This window comes from Varanus komodoensis, unplaced genomic scaffold (assembly GCF_004798865.1).
Source record: "Varanus komodoensis strain SLA01 unplaced genomic scaffold, ASM479886v1 scaffold165, whole genome shotgun sequence".
NCBI lineage: Eukaryota > Metazoa > Chordata > Lepidosauria > Squamata > Varanidae > Varanus > Varanus komodoensis.
In genome coordinates, this window is record NW_025335487.1 from 13,688 (window position 1) to 30,005 (window position 16,318).

Below are 16,318 nucleotides of genomic sequence, written 5' to 3' on the forward strand. Positions count from 1 at the left end.
TGTCCCGAGCCCCAGCGCAAGGGGGGCCGCTGAGAACACAGCTCGCCAGCAAATCTTATTGAGAAACACTGCCAGTGAGATCTTTATTAACAGAGAGGGGATGCTTTTGATGTCACAGGTGTGCCTTCTGCATCTCAAAATAAGTCTGGGGTTTCTGTAAATCCGCACACTGCTCTGGGATATTCCACCTTCTAGGCAACTGCGGCAAAGCCAAGATGCCGGATTGCAGGCATGAAGGGACAGCTCTATTTTGCTGGGTGGAACATGTTTGCTTGTGGGAAAAATAGAGAAGATAAAAAACATAACTTACTTCTATGGGAGGTATGGGTTACTAATTCATAAACCATTTTTCTGGCAAGGGAGATTCATCTACACCTGCCTCCCCAGACATCCCCCATTAATGCTTCTGCTTGTGCTTTTCAGAGTAGAAGACGCTGCAAGTCCGCCCAGGCCTGAGAGCAGGACCAACGGTCACAGACACTTGGTCAATGAACCAGGAACGGCAGAAACATCGTTCGAAGGGGCAGAAATTCACACAAGGCAGAGCCTTCCCAGTCCAACTGTTTACTCAGATGATCCCAATGTCCTTCCTGAAGGAACATTCTGTTTTCCCAGCACCTGAGCAGTAATATCATTGCTGCTGGGGAGGCATGGCTCTGAGGAGTTGCCCTTCACTAAGCCCCACCACCCGGCTATTTACCCCGGGACGCCTCACTCCCACCGGGAGCAGTTCTGTGGGATCTCGGGCACCGCCTGTGGATGGGCGTGCATGCCTGCGTCCTTCCCAGGTCCACTGACCCGGAGAGTCTCCTCAAAGAATATGGCCGTGACTGTGGAGATGATGCTGTGTCTTTGCCACTGGACCCTCCTGAGACGGTGGTGGACAGGACGGGACACAAAAGTTCTAAACGAATACATAAGCAAAGAGCGTGCCGTCACGGGGGAAGCTGCTCCCATGGCTACTTGCCACAGGGGCTATGTGCCAGCCCCAGCATCGGGACAAGGTGGCTGGCGCTCCAGTTCCTGGGGGCCACGGGCAGGAGGAGCACTCGTCTTGCCCACCTAGTCCTGCGGGGGGCTGGACTGGCTGGGCAGGGGGGGGTCCAGCGGGGCCCTCATGCTCCTGCATAAAGCCAGTGAAATCGAGCTCCTCCGGCAAATTCTAGCCGATGCATTCGATGGCGCAGCTTGCTCACTTCTGGCCTGACCAGAAAGCGGCGGTGATGCTCCAGCTGGCTGGAAGGCCAAGCAGTGGAGCCCCGGAGACAAGGAGCGGAACGAGCCGCCGCAGATGAGGACCAGGCCGAGCGGCACCCGAGCAAGACACTCACGCTCCCCACCTGGCTCGTTTTCCACTCGCAACGTGCACACCGTCTTCCCACAGGCAGAGCCTGGATCTCCTCCATGGGACCGAGCCACCTGCTCCAGCATCCCACAGAGGGGGAAATCACAGGTTGGAAATGGATGGGCCTCAAGTGCTAAATACGATGCCACCGAAATTCAAAACCAGAATCCCGATAATTTAATATGTTGCATTTGGAAGTGGCAGCGGTCTCTTTAAAATACCACCACCACCCAAACACCGAAACCGGGACTACACCACATTTCCCACATCTTTTAAAAATCAATGTTAATGTTGCCCAGGTTTTGTTTATCTAACTTGGCTGCAATGTATCATTACTTTAACAGATATATGCTCCACCTCTTCATAAAATGTCCCAAGTTTCACCCCCCCACACAAAAAAAAGAGAAACCAATCCAGAAACAGAGCTCTGCAGCAGCAGAGGGAAAATTGGTTTGAACAAAATTAGCAGCAGTTGTCTTTAAAAGCTGAGTTTTAACAAACTTGAGAGACTAAAGATGTCTTTTCTCTGACACCAGAAAGACCTCAGTGCAAGTGGCCGGCCGTGGCAGAGGGGGCATTTTATTATAAGGGGACCCCCCCCCAGAATGGTCAGCTGGGGGCCAGGGAACAGCTGTGGCAGCAGTGCAAGGGGAGCTCCTTATCGCTCAGGCGGCTCACGCAGTGACCTTGCGCCTTCTTCTGGCCCGCCAAGCCCGTGCCTCCACTCAGGGTTCCTGGAAGCCTCCACCGTGGGCTTTCCCCAGCGGAAGGACTCCCGGGTGCCACCAGGCCCGTGTTCGTGGGGCCACTGCCCTGCGCCCCGAGAGAATTTTGCCGGCAGGGGGCATGCAGGTGTGTTCCGGACACTGCTTGGGACACAAAACTTCACTCAGCTTCTTTGGTCTTTTTGCCCACCACAGAAAATCTGCTCAAGGGACCAGAGGGAAGAGGCGCCCGATGTCTTCTGCCTGGCAGCATGAGGAGCGCTCTGCTGGAAACGTGCCGCGGGCCCCCGTCAGGAAGCGCCGTGCAGCAGTGCCTTCTCCTTCATGCAACGGGGCCTTGGCAGGGCAAAAAATGGTGGAAAGGGGGAGACGGAAAGAAGCGACGGACGGCATCAGAGCCCCCTACGAATCCTGCGACTCAAGCAGGGGGCCGGCCTAAATGCCACCTCTGTTCTAAGGCCTGTGCGGCATCCGGGCCGGCTGCCAGTCTGTCCCCCCCGTCTTCCCACGCGAACTGTACAGCCCCAGCACCCTCTCAGGTGCTTCCCGTCTCCCGGAGCTCTGCTGGCCTGCAGTCCAAAATACCAGAGCCATTTGCACAAACTGATTTCACAGAAGCTGTCCAACAAGATGCTGCACGGGTCGCGGGTTTGGGAGAAACACAGAAGGACCCCCCACACCCCCACTCCCTCCGAGGCCCTTCTATCAGGCCTGAGACCAGCAGATGGCCTCATGCGCATTTCCCCAGATGGAAGCCCCGCTGGCCTCGATGGGGCCTGGTCCCGGGCGAGGGGCAGGCCAGGCAGCAAAAGCGAAATGCCTGCTGTTCGTCCAGTGCCTGTGCCCATTTTGTGAAATTAATTAAATTATATACAACACTGGCTGCAGACTAGAAGAAAGAATGAGGGAAGTGCTAGCATTTCTTTTATTCCAGGAAGCTCGTGATTTCAGAACAGCTACAACCCCCCTTGGGAGGCTGAAGAAATACCATGCTTGTTGGCACAAGCCCACAGCCGTGCCACTCCCTGCGCGGAGGACGAAATGGCTTCTATTTCCTGACATTCCAGAGCTTGGCAAAGTTGCCACATGTGCCATGAGCGGGTTCCGGGCTGCAGAGGAGACCCAGAAGAACCGCCGGACGGAGCGCTGGCGAGGGGCTTGGCCGGCTCCCACGGATCGCACCTGAGGCAGGCATGCAAGGAGATGCAACTGACGGGGAACAGAGCGGTTCCCTCTGTCAGTCTCCTCCAGTGCAACTCATCCAGCCTTCAATGCTTTCAGAAGCATTTCCTAGATTGCCATCTAGTTTATCGTTTTGTGGCAGTTTCAGTAATAAATGCCATTTGGGGGTTTCACCCAGCTGACTCGGTTCCCCTGCCACCGGATACAAGCACGACTCTTCGCCAAGGAGCAACTGGACAGCAACTGCCAGGGCAGGCTGGAACTGCACACGGCAGCCCCGTGCACCTGCCACCCGTCGGTGTCAAGCACCGTTAGCCTAGAACGCCTCAAGCAGAGCTGGGCATTAGCAGTGGCCAAACAGGCAACGGACTGCAGCGTCGCAGACAAAGGGCGATCTCCCGGATTGAAGGGCGGCTGCCGGAGCATGCGGGCCGCCATCCAGCAGTCCCAGAAGATGAGAAACAGGCCGCTGGCATCCGTGCGGCTCTCCCGGGGACTGGGCCGCCTGCGCAGCCACCATTTTGAGCTCAGAGCAGACCTGCCAACAGCGATGGTTCCGCCTGCCAGGATTCCAGCACACGGGCCTGGGGATGAGGCGCTTTTCTCTTTTGCCAGCACGGGAAGCAGGAGAGAGACTTGGGGTGACTCCCCCAGGATGAAAGGAAAGGCCAGCCCAGGAAAGGGATAAGTTTACGAGGCAGGACGGTGCAGAGAGCTGCCTGCAGCCCCTCCCACAGCGGCACGCTCAAGAGGCCTTGGCGCAGAGGCACCCAGACACATGACCCCGAGCACGAGAGGCTCCGGGCCAGACAGTCTCTCCTCCTCGCCGGGGCCAGAAATTGGCTCCACACGCCTGAATCCCAGCGCAGCCTCCCCTGCGAGGGCCGCCCATGGGGGCAGGCGGCCTGATGCCGCCTCGGATTACAGCTCCAACTTGGATCGCACCAATTCAAAATAAGTAAACAGAGCAACAAGCTAGCCTTGCCAGGGGAGACCACAATGAGCCCGGGGACCCGGCCGTCTGCCAGGAGAAGCCAAGCCTGCGATGCAGGGCCCCCAAGTGAGCGAGGCGACCTGCTGCGGCTCAGCCATGGCTTGTGGATGCCCGCAGCCCTGGCCAGGCAGCCTCCCGGGGCACACGTCCCCCTCGTCACGCCAAGCGGAGGGAAACGTGTTCTCCGTGGAGCCCAGGATGGAAACGGGGCTGTCAAGCCACTCCAGAATTTAATTCATTTCTCAGTGACTAGAATGCGCTAATAATTCACACTCCTTTCGATACATTTCCGTCAGTGCCTGGGTTGCAAAAGAAAAGCTGAAACATGTTTCTATGCTAAATGGCAACAGTCCCACCAAAGTGAACTAATTTGCCTTGCTTTGCTGAGGAAACACAGAACTGGATGAGATGCCCAGCCGAACGTTTGGGAGGTTGGTGAATTGCCCCCGCCAACGGTTTTGTTTTGTTTTTTAATTATTATTATCTGTCTCCTTAAGTACAAAACGATTTTACCTAAAATTGGCTTCAAATTTCTAAATAAGTTCTACTGGCTACCGAAATGAGGCTTAAAGATCCTCTCTAAGCCAAGAGAGAAGCAACCAGTTCCCACCTGCGCCTTTATTGGGAAGTCTACGCATAAACTCTGGAGTGGGAAAGTGTGGTGGTGCCTCCGTTTTCCCACCCGCCGCCACCGGCAGCTTGGGAAAGGAAGACAACTGGAACTCTAGATAAAGGCTGGGCTTCGGACACGCTTCCCCTGCATGGTGGCCCCAGTCCCGCCAGCAGACCCCAGCCCAGGCGGGGCAGTCCTGCTGCAGCTTCTTGAGAAGGAGGATGCCACTGCGTCACTTGGGATCCCCCATGGCACACGCCGATGTGCCCTGCGCCAGGCAGAGAGCTGGGAGGAAGGACGGGTCCCTAGCCACTCTGCGCGGAACGCCGGCTCGCCTGTGAGCACTTTGCGGAAAGCGGACGAGACGCGTCCCTAACTGGGCGGCTGTTCGGGCGTTTCCATCAGCCTCAGATAGTCTGTTCAGCATCACTGGTGAAAATCTCTCCCGTTATCCCAGGCTTCAAGGTTTGTTACCTTTGCAAAGAAACTCAAAATCACACACCCGAACAGCAGTAAGCAATTTTCTGCACTGAACTAGAAAAAAGGCTACAGCTATCAGACAAAAACTGGTGCTAGTGTTTTTGGAGCCAAGATTTTAGAAACATTTCTAGCTGGGACGCAGCAACAACAACATCAACTGGGCCCAAGGCATAACAATATCATTTACAAAGAATAACCAGTGACCAAATCGGTGTATTAAATATTGATTATGTTAGCAGAGCACATCTTCATCCAACTAAATCTGAACTTCCAGGCACACCTGCTGAAAAGCAAGCAGGATTTACCTCCAAGTAAGTGTGTTTTGGATTGGCGCCATGGTGCTCTTTCAGCAAGCGGCTGCCTTTGTTCAGCTGGCTGAGACATCACGGCACAAGCTGAAAGACACTTACCTCACTCTAAGTCCCACTGAACCCCACGGGAGCCAGTTTGGAGGAACTGGCAGGACTGCCCTGCAGATAACCAGCCAAACCCTAAACTCTCTGCACAGCAGCCGTGTGTGAGGCCTTTGGCTCAGGCAGCCATTTCCTCAACGCATTGAAATTAAGCATGTGCTCAACAATTGTCATAATATTGTCAGAATCGAGGTCTCTTTTGTGCTGCAGCTCCAGGATCGAGTATTGCCAATTAGCCTATAAGTAATGCACACAGCTAGTCTATCACTCACAAATTTAAAATCAATACCATCTGCAGATTAATCCAATTAATACTTGTATGACTAAACAAACACAGTGGAGAGACCCTCTGAAAATTATCTTGACCACTGGTGTCAGCTGCAAACAGGTTTAAAAGATTCCTGAATTGATAGATCCATCTCCAACTTGTATAACCCAATTTTTATACTAGGCTCAGCATTAAGTAGGTGTGTCTCAGGAAAAAAAACTCCTTCATTTGGTTAATTAAAAATAAGAATTAAAAATGAACAACCTTCTGAGACTCAAACTCCCATTATCGGTGTATACAGCCCATTCCCCGCCCTATAACAGCCACCGGGCACCTCCATCCGAGACACACGGCAGCTTCCCCGGAGGAACAGCAGCCTGGGCGCCACATGAAGAGCCAAGCCTCACTCTTCTCGTTTGAAAGCAGAGGCCAAAGATTGGAGGCTCTGGGCCATTTCTTCCCTTTTGGCCAGGCAGCAGCATCTCAGGTGTTCCCTTTGAAGCATTAGGAAAATCAGTGAACTAAAATGAATAGATTACCCTTCCAGCAGGTAACTTCACACAGGCTAAGATTTAAGAGGAATCTGACGGTCTCTGACGCAGAATCTCTCGCTGTACACCAACTGGGAATAGACATGGCTGGTACGTGTCAATAAAGACGGGCGAAGGCACGCCGACAAGGGAGATGGGCCAGTTTGCTGCCGGGGGATGAAGCCCAGGGCGCCCAATTCCAGCTGCCCCCACTGTGACCAAGCTGGGCATTCCAAAAGGCATTTTTCCCACACGGATCTGCTGCTAAAAATAACCCAAGTCCCTCTTGCCCTTTTAAACACAAAACTGTAAGCCAGACAATAAATGACTAGAACTTCATGGCTCAATATGATTTCTGATATTGAAGTCGGCTTAAGTACCTGGGCCCAAACTAATGTTTATTTAAAACACAGGCTACAAATAGGAGGTTATCAAGGCAGCTTCCAAGGGCACTGCTAATCAAAGAGGAATCTTCTAGGAGTAGCACTGAAGAGGGTTTTTTTTTAAATCTAATTTTCAAGCAGGAATTTATGCACACGCCCGCAATGCATTGCTCCCGAGATTCCTGCAGGCTGCGATCCTGTGGCTGCTTTCCAGGAAGCCGGCCGGCCCAATTCCATCCAGGATCTGTGCAGGGCTGCTCTGTGAACGTACGGGAAGGACGGTGCGTCCACACCAGGCACCCTCCCGGTCACAGAAGCCGCCTAGGGAAGGCCACACACTCCACAGCTGAGACCAGTTTATACCACCGGGCAAAAAATACAGTCCCGTCCTCGAACGTGACGTGACGCTGTGGGAACGCGACACTCACTCCCAGCAAGGGAGTCAGGTCTCAGTGCTCCCTCCCACTGCAGGCATGCCAAACGCAGGCGTAGCATGAGGAACCCGCCATGAGCGCTCATGCCAGGGAGAGACTCCTTTATGCATTCCATATAATTACAAGAGATATTTGATCATTTTATGAAATACATATTGTAATTACCTACACATACACTCCGATGAGTCCTAGCTATTGTATGCTGGATGTGACTCTGGAGAGCAGCGGCTCCCTCAGCGCCCCTGGGGTCCCCCCCCCCCCGTGCTCCATTCTCTGCCCCTCCTGCATGCTGTGAGGCTGAATCGTCTTTTGTCTCCAGCCTCACCAAACTGTGCACATACACAGAAAATACACATTGTAAAATGACACCAAGTTTTGCCATCTTCCTTCAAAATTACCAGTTTATCAAACATTGTCTCCCAAACTGGATTTCACTGCACCAGATGAATTATTCCCCAGAAACTCACAAGGACTTGTTCATTTGTGTTCTGCTTTCCTACAAATTTGTGCCAAAGCAGCAAGTCAAAACTAATTTGAATAAATTACAAATAGGTTCATATAATTTTGCATAAAACAGAAATAAACTTACCTAATGCAATACTGCAATTCTAAAGAAGATCAAAAACCGAGCTCAACACAGAGCTGCATCACACGCAAATGAGTTTCCAGTTCTGCTAAGGCCACATGGAGTTCTCCACAATTAACTTACACATTCACTCCCCCACTAGTGGGTACACAAAGCTCAGGCCTAACCAACAGAATCGGATGCGCAAGTAAGCATTCTCGTTAACACAGAGTATCACGGCCAAGCAAGCCACCAAATCAGATTCATTTTAAAAAACGGTTTCGCTCGCTGCAAAGGCTGCGTCGCTCCAACGGCCGTCAACAGAGATGTGGTCCCTCCATCATTCTCAGAATAGTCAAGAGGGAGAGGAGGAAAGAAGAACCGAACAGCTTAAACGAAGAAAGGTTTTAACCACGACAGACCTCCAGACCGGGGCCCTCAGAAACAGCTGCATAACATACACTTTATCCCAAGAAGTACCTCCAAATGCAGAGCAGCAAGGCTGCGGCGGGAGAAACGCAGTTGCCCACCAAATGGCCGTGGAAGGCATCACTGGTGAGCAATGCTCACAGCACTCTGGCCCGTGACACCAAATACCTACAGTGATCGATTCTAAAACCAGAAGCACACAGATCTCTTCTGCTGCCTTTGCTCTGGTCCCTCTCCTTCATCCACCAGGCCATTAACCCAGCTCATTTATTAATGATGAGCATTTCATATCAATCGGACTTTGTCACATAACACGGCATGGAGAGCAACACTGTCAATACTGTTCAGATTCCTCACAGAGATTCGAATAGTGCTATCGATGCAAGCAAAACAACACAGAGGAATACATTTTTATTGCCATGGAAGTACAGCGGATTTCATCAGTTCACCCACTTCCAATAGTCCTTAATATGCCGTAAATCAATTGCAACCTAAATATCACTTTTCAGGTGTTTAGATTTTCTGTAAAGTATTTAAAAATCAAGTCTTTAAGAATAAAGCTATTATCTCACACAAATCAGAAACTTTTATTTGAGAAATTACCCAGAGCATAGCAAGAAACAGAAGGGCACCCAGCGGGAGCCAAGAGACACACCTAGCCGCTGATTAATCCCACAAATACATGTTCCATGTTACGCAGGTTATCCAGTTAATGTCCTCTCCATTCTATGTGCTGACTTCTATCAGCGACAGATTTATGAATGCTGTGACATGGTGCCAAACCAACAAACAGAAGCTAAATATATTGCAAAGGCCCGTGAATAAAAATGCAGCTGCCACGGAGTGTAACCACATCTACTCACATTCTGCTTGACGGCCACCCAAGACATCTGAGATTGCCTCGTGCTCTGAGGCAGCGACACGGGAACTCCCCACCCCATCCCTCCCCTCGTGAATGCTCAAAAATTGTGGTAAATAAAAGTGGAATAGCGGAAGGCATGTGCTGAAGAGCACTGTCCTTCATTCTTCACCTAGCTGCGCAGGGGGGAGACTCCCAGCCCTGATCCTGTATCCAGGGCGGGAGGGAAGTCCCCCTGACTTCAGTGGGATGCACATTTCTAAATAACTGGTCAAACCGTTTCCTTAAGAAGTACACAGGATCAAGCGTGTGAAAAGAGAACTGAGGTCCACACCACACACAAAGTTTTTTGCCCCAAAGAAAAAGATCCATCTAAAAATGCACCCCATCTAAGCATAAATGCACATGTCATTCACTCGCTTCCAGATGTGCATCAAAATAGAAAAACCCGGCGCTCGCCTCGTTTCCAGGCTGCTATAGCGCGTCCCTGTCCTGTGCAGACCAACTCTTAGGCAGTGACTTTAAGACATTTGCTTCTGGAACAGTCCACGGTGTGCAAAGGCCGCACTCAGTGGAAAGAGGGATGGACCAGCTGCGGCCTCCCCTGACTCGTTCTGGAGGAAGATGCTCCTGTCGGCCTTCGAGGCGCCAAAGCCATCTTGCTCGGCCAAAAGTCAGCTCGCAGCTCTGTGGAAGTTTCCAGCCCTCTCTCCTAAAGAGGTTTGGCGTGTTGTTGTTTTGTTGTTGCTGTTGTTGCCAAGAGCGTTAAATAATCTTCCAGTGTAAATTGCCCTCCCCTTCCCAAAAAAACCCCACCTTTTTAAAAACACAACAGTATCAGATCTTATAATACTGACACACACAAACTCCCTAAGGGTATTCATATGATAGTACACATGGTAATATGTACCAAATATAGATTTTTTAAAACCTAACATTGAAATGGGACTGGAGAATTGATTTTGGCACTGCAATTCATAATTAAGAAAAGGTTGTTTCAGATTATAAACTGTTGGAATTATAGCAGCTGTTGGAAGTGGAGAAGGAGAGAGGTCCACTGTGATGGTGGAGTCCGGCTGCATCTGAAATCTGCATTAATAGACTCCTTCATGGAGATCCTCAGGAGCAGAGCGCGCACAGGCGAACTCCCAAGTCCCACTAGTGGGGAACTTTCCAGATCACTGTAATATTCACTCACAAATTCAAAGAGCAAACATTACACTGCAGATTATACTGATTATGTGTCATAAATAATTTTAAAGAAATTTTCCCTTTCTTCACAGCCAGGGTCATGTTCTAAAACAAGAACACGTCAGCAATGCCATTCTTTCCTGTGTCCTGTTTTATTTTTAAATAGAATATTTATCCAATGCTACATTCAAAATGGAAATACAGACCTCAGTTTCTCACTTCACAAACTTACTTCTTCAAGTGCCTAAGCCTTAAAATACATGATATTTCACAAACTAAAAACCTCGCAAATCAAATATTTCTCCATGTATCTCTGCCAGCTTTCTTACATGCAAAACGATACTGCAATCAAATGTAACTACTCAAAAGCAAGTCCCACTGAGTTCAGCAGGGTGGGCACTGGATTGCAGCCTCAGTCTATTTACAGGTTTCTACACGGACTCGACTTTTTCACTGTTGCCCATCTGCAGACCATTCGCCTGACGCTAACCTTTGCTGCGTTAGAACTCAGCTGGGCGTGCAACGACGGCAGGCAGGATCCTGCTCAGAGAGCCCGTGCCCAAGCGCCGAGGCCTCTTCGAGACAGTTGTGAAGAAGGGCCACGCTCTTAAAAAGTTGATGCCATCAAGCCACCACGATGGGAATGGGCTTTTTTACACGCTCGCGCTATATAAGTGAGGAAAAGAAGACTGTGGGACTCAATGGGCTTGAAAGCCGAGTTCACTCCGTGCTGGATTGTGGCCAATGTGTCAAATTCCTGGGCAACAAAGCATCATTGATAGGAAACAAAGCACACCTCAGAAGCACTTCACCTCCGTGTTTCTTAGTAACAATCAAAGACTTTCAGTCATTTCTCTCCTTTCCATTCTGAATGTATTTACAGTGTGCGTGTGCGCGCGCATGCACGCCCGTGAGAGCGCAGGAGCGCACACAGGAGCATGTACGTGCATGTCTGGCAAGGTAGATGTGACGGGAGCTGTGATTTGTGCTAACTAGCTATTGATCCAGTCAGATCTAGATGTTGTGTACAAGAAACAATGAAAGAAGCAGCCAGGAAGGATGCTGTGTGAAACTCCATTTAAAAATGGAAAAGGCGGCCCCAAACAAACCAATTTATGTCCTTGCCGGGACGCAGCCTGCAGAATGCTGATGCGCTCCCAGCATCTGCCGTGCATGCTAAGCACTCCCGCGCTGGAGGAGACCCGCTCCGCACTGGCACTGCTGGAAACAAAGAGGCAACCGGGAGGCGGCATCCCTGCCCGCAGCACCGGGGACAGAACGCCAGCAGCCCCAGCTCGGTGTTAAGGGAGCCCTCAAGAAACCCAGGCATGGGGGGGGGGGGACAAAAAGAGAAAGCCTCTTTCTGAGATGTGGCAAACCTCTCCACACACACACACACCGGGCATCCCCACTCGGCGCTCATGTTGTGCTTCTCCAGCGACCACCTGTGCACACAATGCTCCAATCCAGCAGCCGCTGGGCAAAAGCCCCCCGGATCTCTGCCCCCACCGAGGCCCCACTTCCTGGGCGGGAGCACCACTACGTGCGGAGCAGCACTGCAACAGCCTTACCTTGCTTCTCATTCAACTGTACAACAAAACGCAGCCCGGCCGAGATAACCGCGGGGTTTGGGGTTTGTTATGAACAAGCGGAAGTACCACGACCGTGATCGTTCAAAGGGCCCAGGAAGAAAGGCAGGGCTCCTAAAACAAGCCGTAGCCACGTACGCGCCGACATTTCCGCTTGGCCCTTCCGCTGCTTGTAAGAGGGGGAAGGTGCATCGTGAATCCGCGAAAATAATGCCCCCCTCGCCCCCGCCGGGCTGCCTGGGGGAGGACGCCACAAAGGGCCGGCGCAGCGAGCCGCGGCACAACCGCTCCGAGCCGCGACGCCCCGCGGCTGGACGACGCCCGGCCCGGCCCGGCCCGGCCCGGCCCGCAGCCCCGCGTCGCGCAAGAGGCCCGGCAGCGCCCGGGCGACACGCGGCCCGGCCTCGCCGCTCTTCGCGCGCACTCCGCACGACACCCGAGAGCGGCCGCTCGCAGCAGCAGGCCGAACCCCGCCGGGGGCTGGCCTGGCCTCCGGGGCAGGTTCCTGCAGGGCGCGAGCAGGAGGGCCGCTTCCCCGCGAACACCGCCCGCGGCAGCCCCTCCCGGCCCCGGCCGGCGGGAGGCCCGACAGGGGCTGCCCGGCTCCCGCAGCCCCCATGGGAGGCGCTGCCTCGCCCGAGGCCGCGGAGGGCAGGCCTGCCGCTTCCGGGGGCGGGGGGGGGGGCGCAGCGGCTCGTGGAGGGGCTCCCGGGAGCAGCGGGAGGCGCAGAGCGCTGCACGCCCTCGTCGCGCGGCGGCGCCCAGCCCCGGCTCGCCCGGGGGCGGGAGGCACGGGGGGCTGCACGGGCCCGGCTACGCAGGCCGCCCTGCGCGGAGAGGCGGCGGGCACGAGTTACCTTCTTTGCTGGCGTGCGGCGGCTTGGCCTTCTCCCAGGGCGCCAGGCCCTTGTCCTCCTCCTGCCCGTCCAGGAGGGCCTTGTCCGCGGGCAGGTACCAGGCGGCGGAGTGCTCGGCCATCAGCGAGTCCAGGTCGATGGTGCTCATGGCGCCCTTGCCGGCCTCGCCCGCGGCGGCGGCGCAGCAGCTGCTCAGCTCCGCGCTGTCCCCGTTCTGGCCGGCGCCGCCCGAGCCGTCGGGGGGCTTCTTGCCGCTCTTGAGGCCCAGCGGCTGGTCCTCGGAGATGCTGAACTGCTGCCGCTGCAGCTGGATCTGCGCCTGCAGGATCTCGAGCGGGTGGATCTCGTCCTGCGCGGGGCCGCCGGCGGGGGCGCCGCCGCCGTAGCTGTCGGGGCTGGAGGTAGAGGTGCCGCCGCCGTGCAGGCCGAGCTGGGCCAGGGCGGCCTTCTGTCCGTTCAGCAGCGCGTGGTCGCCCGGCCGCGGCTGCAGCGGGCTGCGCCCGGCCGGGCAGCCCTTGGCCAGCTGGTTGTCGGAGCTCGAGGACACCTCGTCTTCGTTGCCGGCCTCGTCGGGGAAGTCGCCGCCGCTGCGCGGGGAGCAGGAGTCCGCCTTGTCCAGGGCGGGCAGGAGCTCGGGCTGCTCCGGGGCCGGCGGGGGCAGGAGCAGGTCAGCCGCGCCGCCGCCCTTGGCCCAGGAGGAGGGCGGCGAGCTCAGCGCCTTGTGGGGCTCGTGCAGGTGCGCGGTGCCGCCGCCGCCGCGCTCGCCGCCCTGCGCGGGGCTGCCGCCCTCGACCCCGGCCGACGGGCCGTACTTGTCGAAGAAGCCGCCGCCGCCGCCGCCCGCCGGGCTGACGTGCCCGCTGTCCCGTTTCCTGCGCCCCCTGCCCCGCCCGCCGCCCGCCTTGCCGTCGGGGCCGGGGCCGGGCGAGTAGTTGGGGGACAGACCGCTCTCGCCCGGGGCAGGCGGGGGCGGCGCGGGCCCGGCGCTGCCCGCCTCGGGCGGCTCCGCCGGGCTCAGCTTGCTGCGCTTGGCGCCCTCGCCGCCCGCCCCGATGCCGCCGGCCACCGCCGCCGCCGCGCCTTTCTTGCCGAAGGTGACGTTGAGGTTCGGGGCGCCCAGGCTGGCGATCATGTTCTGGCAGGCGGTGGAGAGGGCGGCCAGGCAGCTCTGCCCGAAGAGGCCGCTGCTCTCCTTGGGGCCCGCGCCGCCGCCCGCGCCGCCGCCGCCCCCGGGAGGCCCCCCGACGCCGCCGCCCTTGGGGAAGGAGCCCAGCGACAGCGCGCCCAGCTTGCTACTCGTCGCAGGCGGCCGGGGCTGCGCGGGGGGAGGCGGCCCGGAGGACTGGAAGTCCGTCGGGGGCCCGTAGGAGCCCGGCGAGCCGCTGTGCGGGGTGGCCTGGCGGCTGGAGGCGCCGAAGGGGAAGCCCTGCTGGGCGGCGAAGTCCGGCGGCCCGGGCCGACGCTCCGAGGACGGGCTCAGGCCGAACTGGCCCTGGAGGCTGCCCGGGGACGGCACGTGGCCCTCGCCCCCCGCCGGCATCCGCAGCGGCGGCTCCTGCAGGCCCGGCATGCCGCCCATCCCCGGCCGGAAGAGCAGGTCGCCCGCGCCCGCCGGGGCCGCGGGGGGATGCGGGGCCGGGAACCAGGCGCCCTCCTGCGCCTCGAAGGGGGGCTCCCCGGGGTGGTGGTGGGGGCCGTGGCCGTGGTGGTGGTGGCCGAGCTGCTGCAGGCTGGGCTGGCGGAGGCGCTGCTGCTGGTGGCGGGAGGCGGCCATCTGCTTGATCATCAGCGCGGCGTTCTGGCGCTGCTGCTGCTGCTGCAGGGCCGCCTGGTGGTCAGCGCCCGGCGGCGGCTGGAGCGGCGCGCCCGGCGGCGGCGGCGGCGGCGGGAAGCTGTCCGGCCCCGGCGGCGTGAAGTCCCCGGGCAGGCCCGGGTAGGCGGCAGTGGGCGAGAGGTGGCTGTCCAGGGCGGCGCCGTGGAGGCCGCCGCCGCCGCCGCCCCACGAGTCGAAGCGAGGCCGCTTGGCCAGGCTCATGTAGGGCGGCGCGTCGAAGTGCTGCAGCCGCTGGTTCGGGGGCTGCGGGGCCTGCGGGTGGTGGTGGGCGCCGTAGACCGGCTCTCCCGGCCCGTAGGCGCTCTGCAGGTTCCTGTTCTCCAGGCGGTGGATGGGGTACTCGAACTGGGCGTGCTGGCCCTGCAGGAGCGGGCCGCCGCCGCCGCCGCCGTCCTGCAGGCCCGCGCCGGTGCTGTTGCCCTCCGCGCAGGGCTGCTGCCTCGGCAGGGCAGGCGGGCAGGAGTTCTGCCTGGCCAGGAGCGCCGGCGGCGGCTGGTGCTGCTGCATCAGCGGGTGCCTGCCGGCGCCCAGGCCCGGCTCCAGGCCCACGGGCATCTTGCGGGAGGCGCCGAACCGCTCGAAGAACACGCCGTGCGGCTGCTGCGGCTGCTGCGGGGGCGGCGGCGGCGGGTGCACCTTGCCCATGGCGCCCATAGCGCCCGGCGCGCGGGGCAGGGCCGCGGAAGGCCCGGAGAAGTTGCCCCCGCCCGGCGGCACGGGCTGCCGGCCGGCTCCGTAGGGCGGCAGCTGCCCATCGGCCTCGGACGGGGAGAAGACGGGCAGGTCGAAGTGGCCCTCGCCGCTCGCGTAACTGTACTCCAGCGCGTCCACGGCGGCCGCCCCCTGGCTGGGGAGGCGCCGCTGCGAGTCCAGGCTGTGCGGCTCCGCGGAGGTGGCTCCCGGCAGCCCGTGAAAGGAGGCCGCGCGGTTGGGCGACTGGTCCAGCGGGAGGCACGGGGCGGGCACGCCGGGGTTGTGGTGCGGCGGCGGCTGGAAGTCCTGGAGGGGGCCCGCCCTCTGCTGCCCGAAGCCCTCGCCGCCGTCCGCCAGGTGCTGGTCGTAGCCGTCCGCCGCGAAGGTCTGCTGGCCGGCGGGGTAGCTGAGCAGGCGGCCGCCGTGCAGGCAGGAAGCGCTGGACTCGGCCCCGAAGCCGCTCCCGAAGTGCGGCGGCGGCGGCTGGTGGTGGCCGGCGTGCGCGGGCTGCTGGTTGCCGAAGAAGCCGTGCACGGCCTGGGCCTGCTGCAGCTCCGAGTGGCTCCCGCGGGCGGTGGAGAAGCCGTACGCCTCCCCGGGCAAGTTCAGGTTCATGGCCAGCATGGCCGAGGAAGGCTCCCCCAGGGCGCCCAGGGCCGCCGGTTCGCCGCTGGCGGCCCCGGCGTGGAAGGGCGACGGCTTGAAGTGCGAGCCCAGCGCCGGCCCGAAGCCGCCGGCGCGGTCGCCCGGCGCCCCGCTCCTGCCGCCGCCGCCGCCCGCCGCCTCAAACTGCTCCAGCGCGAACATCCCGCCGGCGCCGCGCGCTGCCTCGCTCTCCCGGCCGGGCGGCCGTCGCTCAGTGGGGCACGGCCGCGGGCGGCTGGCCGGGGCTGCGGCAGCGCGGGGAGGGCGCCGCGCCCGGCTCACATCCTTG

General features: G+C 58.2%; 1 protein-coding gene across 1 annotated transcript in view; it reads right to left on the reverse strand.

The window, feature by feature from the left end:
- Window positions 1-16,191, reverse strand: part of MN1 (MN1 proto-oncogene, transcriptional regulator) — a 29,872-nt gene extending 13,681 nt beyond the window's left edge. The window contains exons 1-2 of the mRNA XM_044426183.1: window positions 14,104-16,191; window positions 12,858-14,046 (exon numbers count right to left, since the gene is read on the reverse strand). Of these exons, the coding sequence (XP_044282118.1) occupies window positions 12,858-14,046; window positions 14,104-16,191 (3,277 nt within the window). The remainder of the gene's footprint in view (window positions 1-12,857; window positions 14,047-14,103) is intronic.
- Window positions 16,192-16,318: the final 127 nt, after the last annotated feature.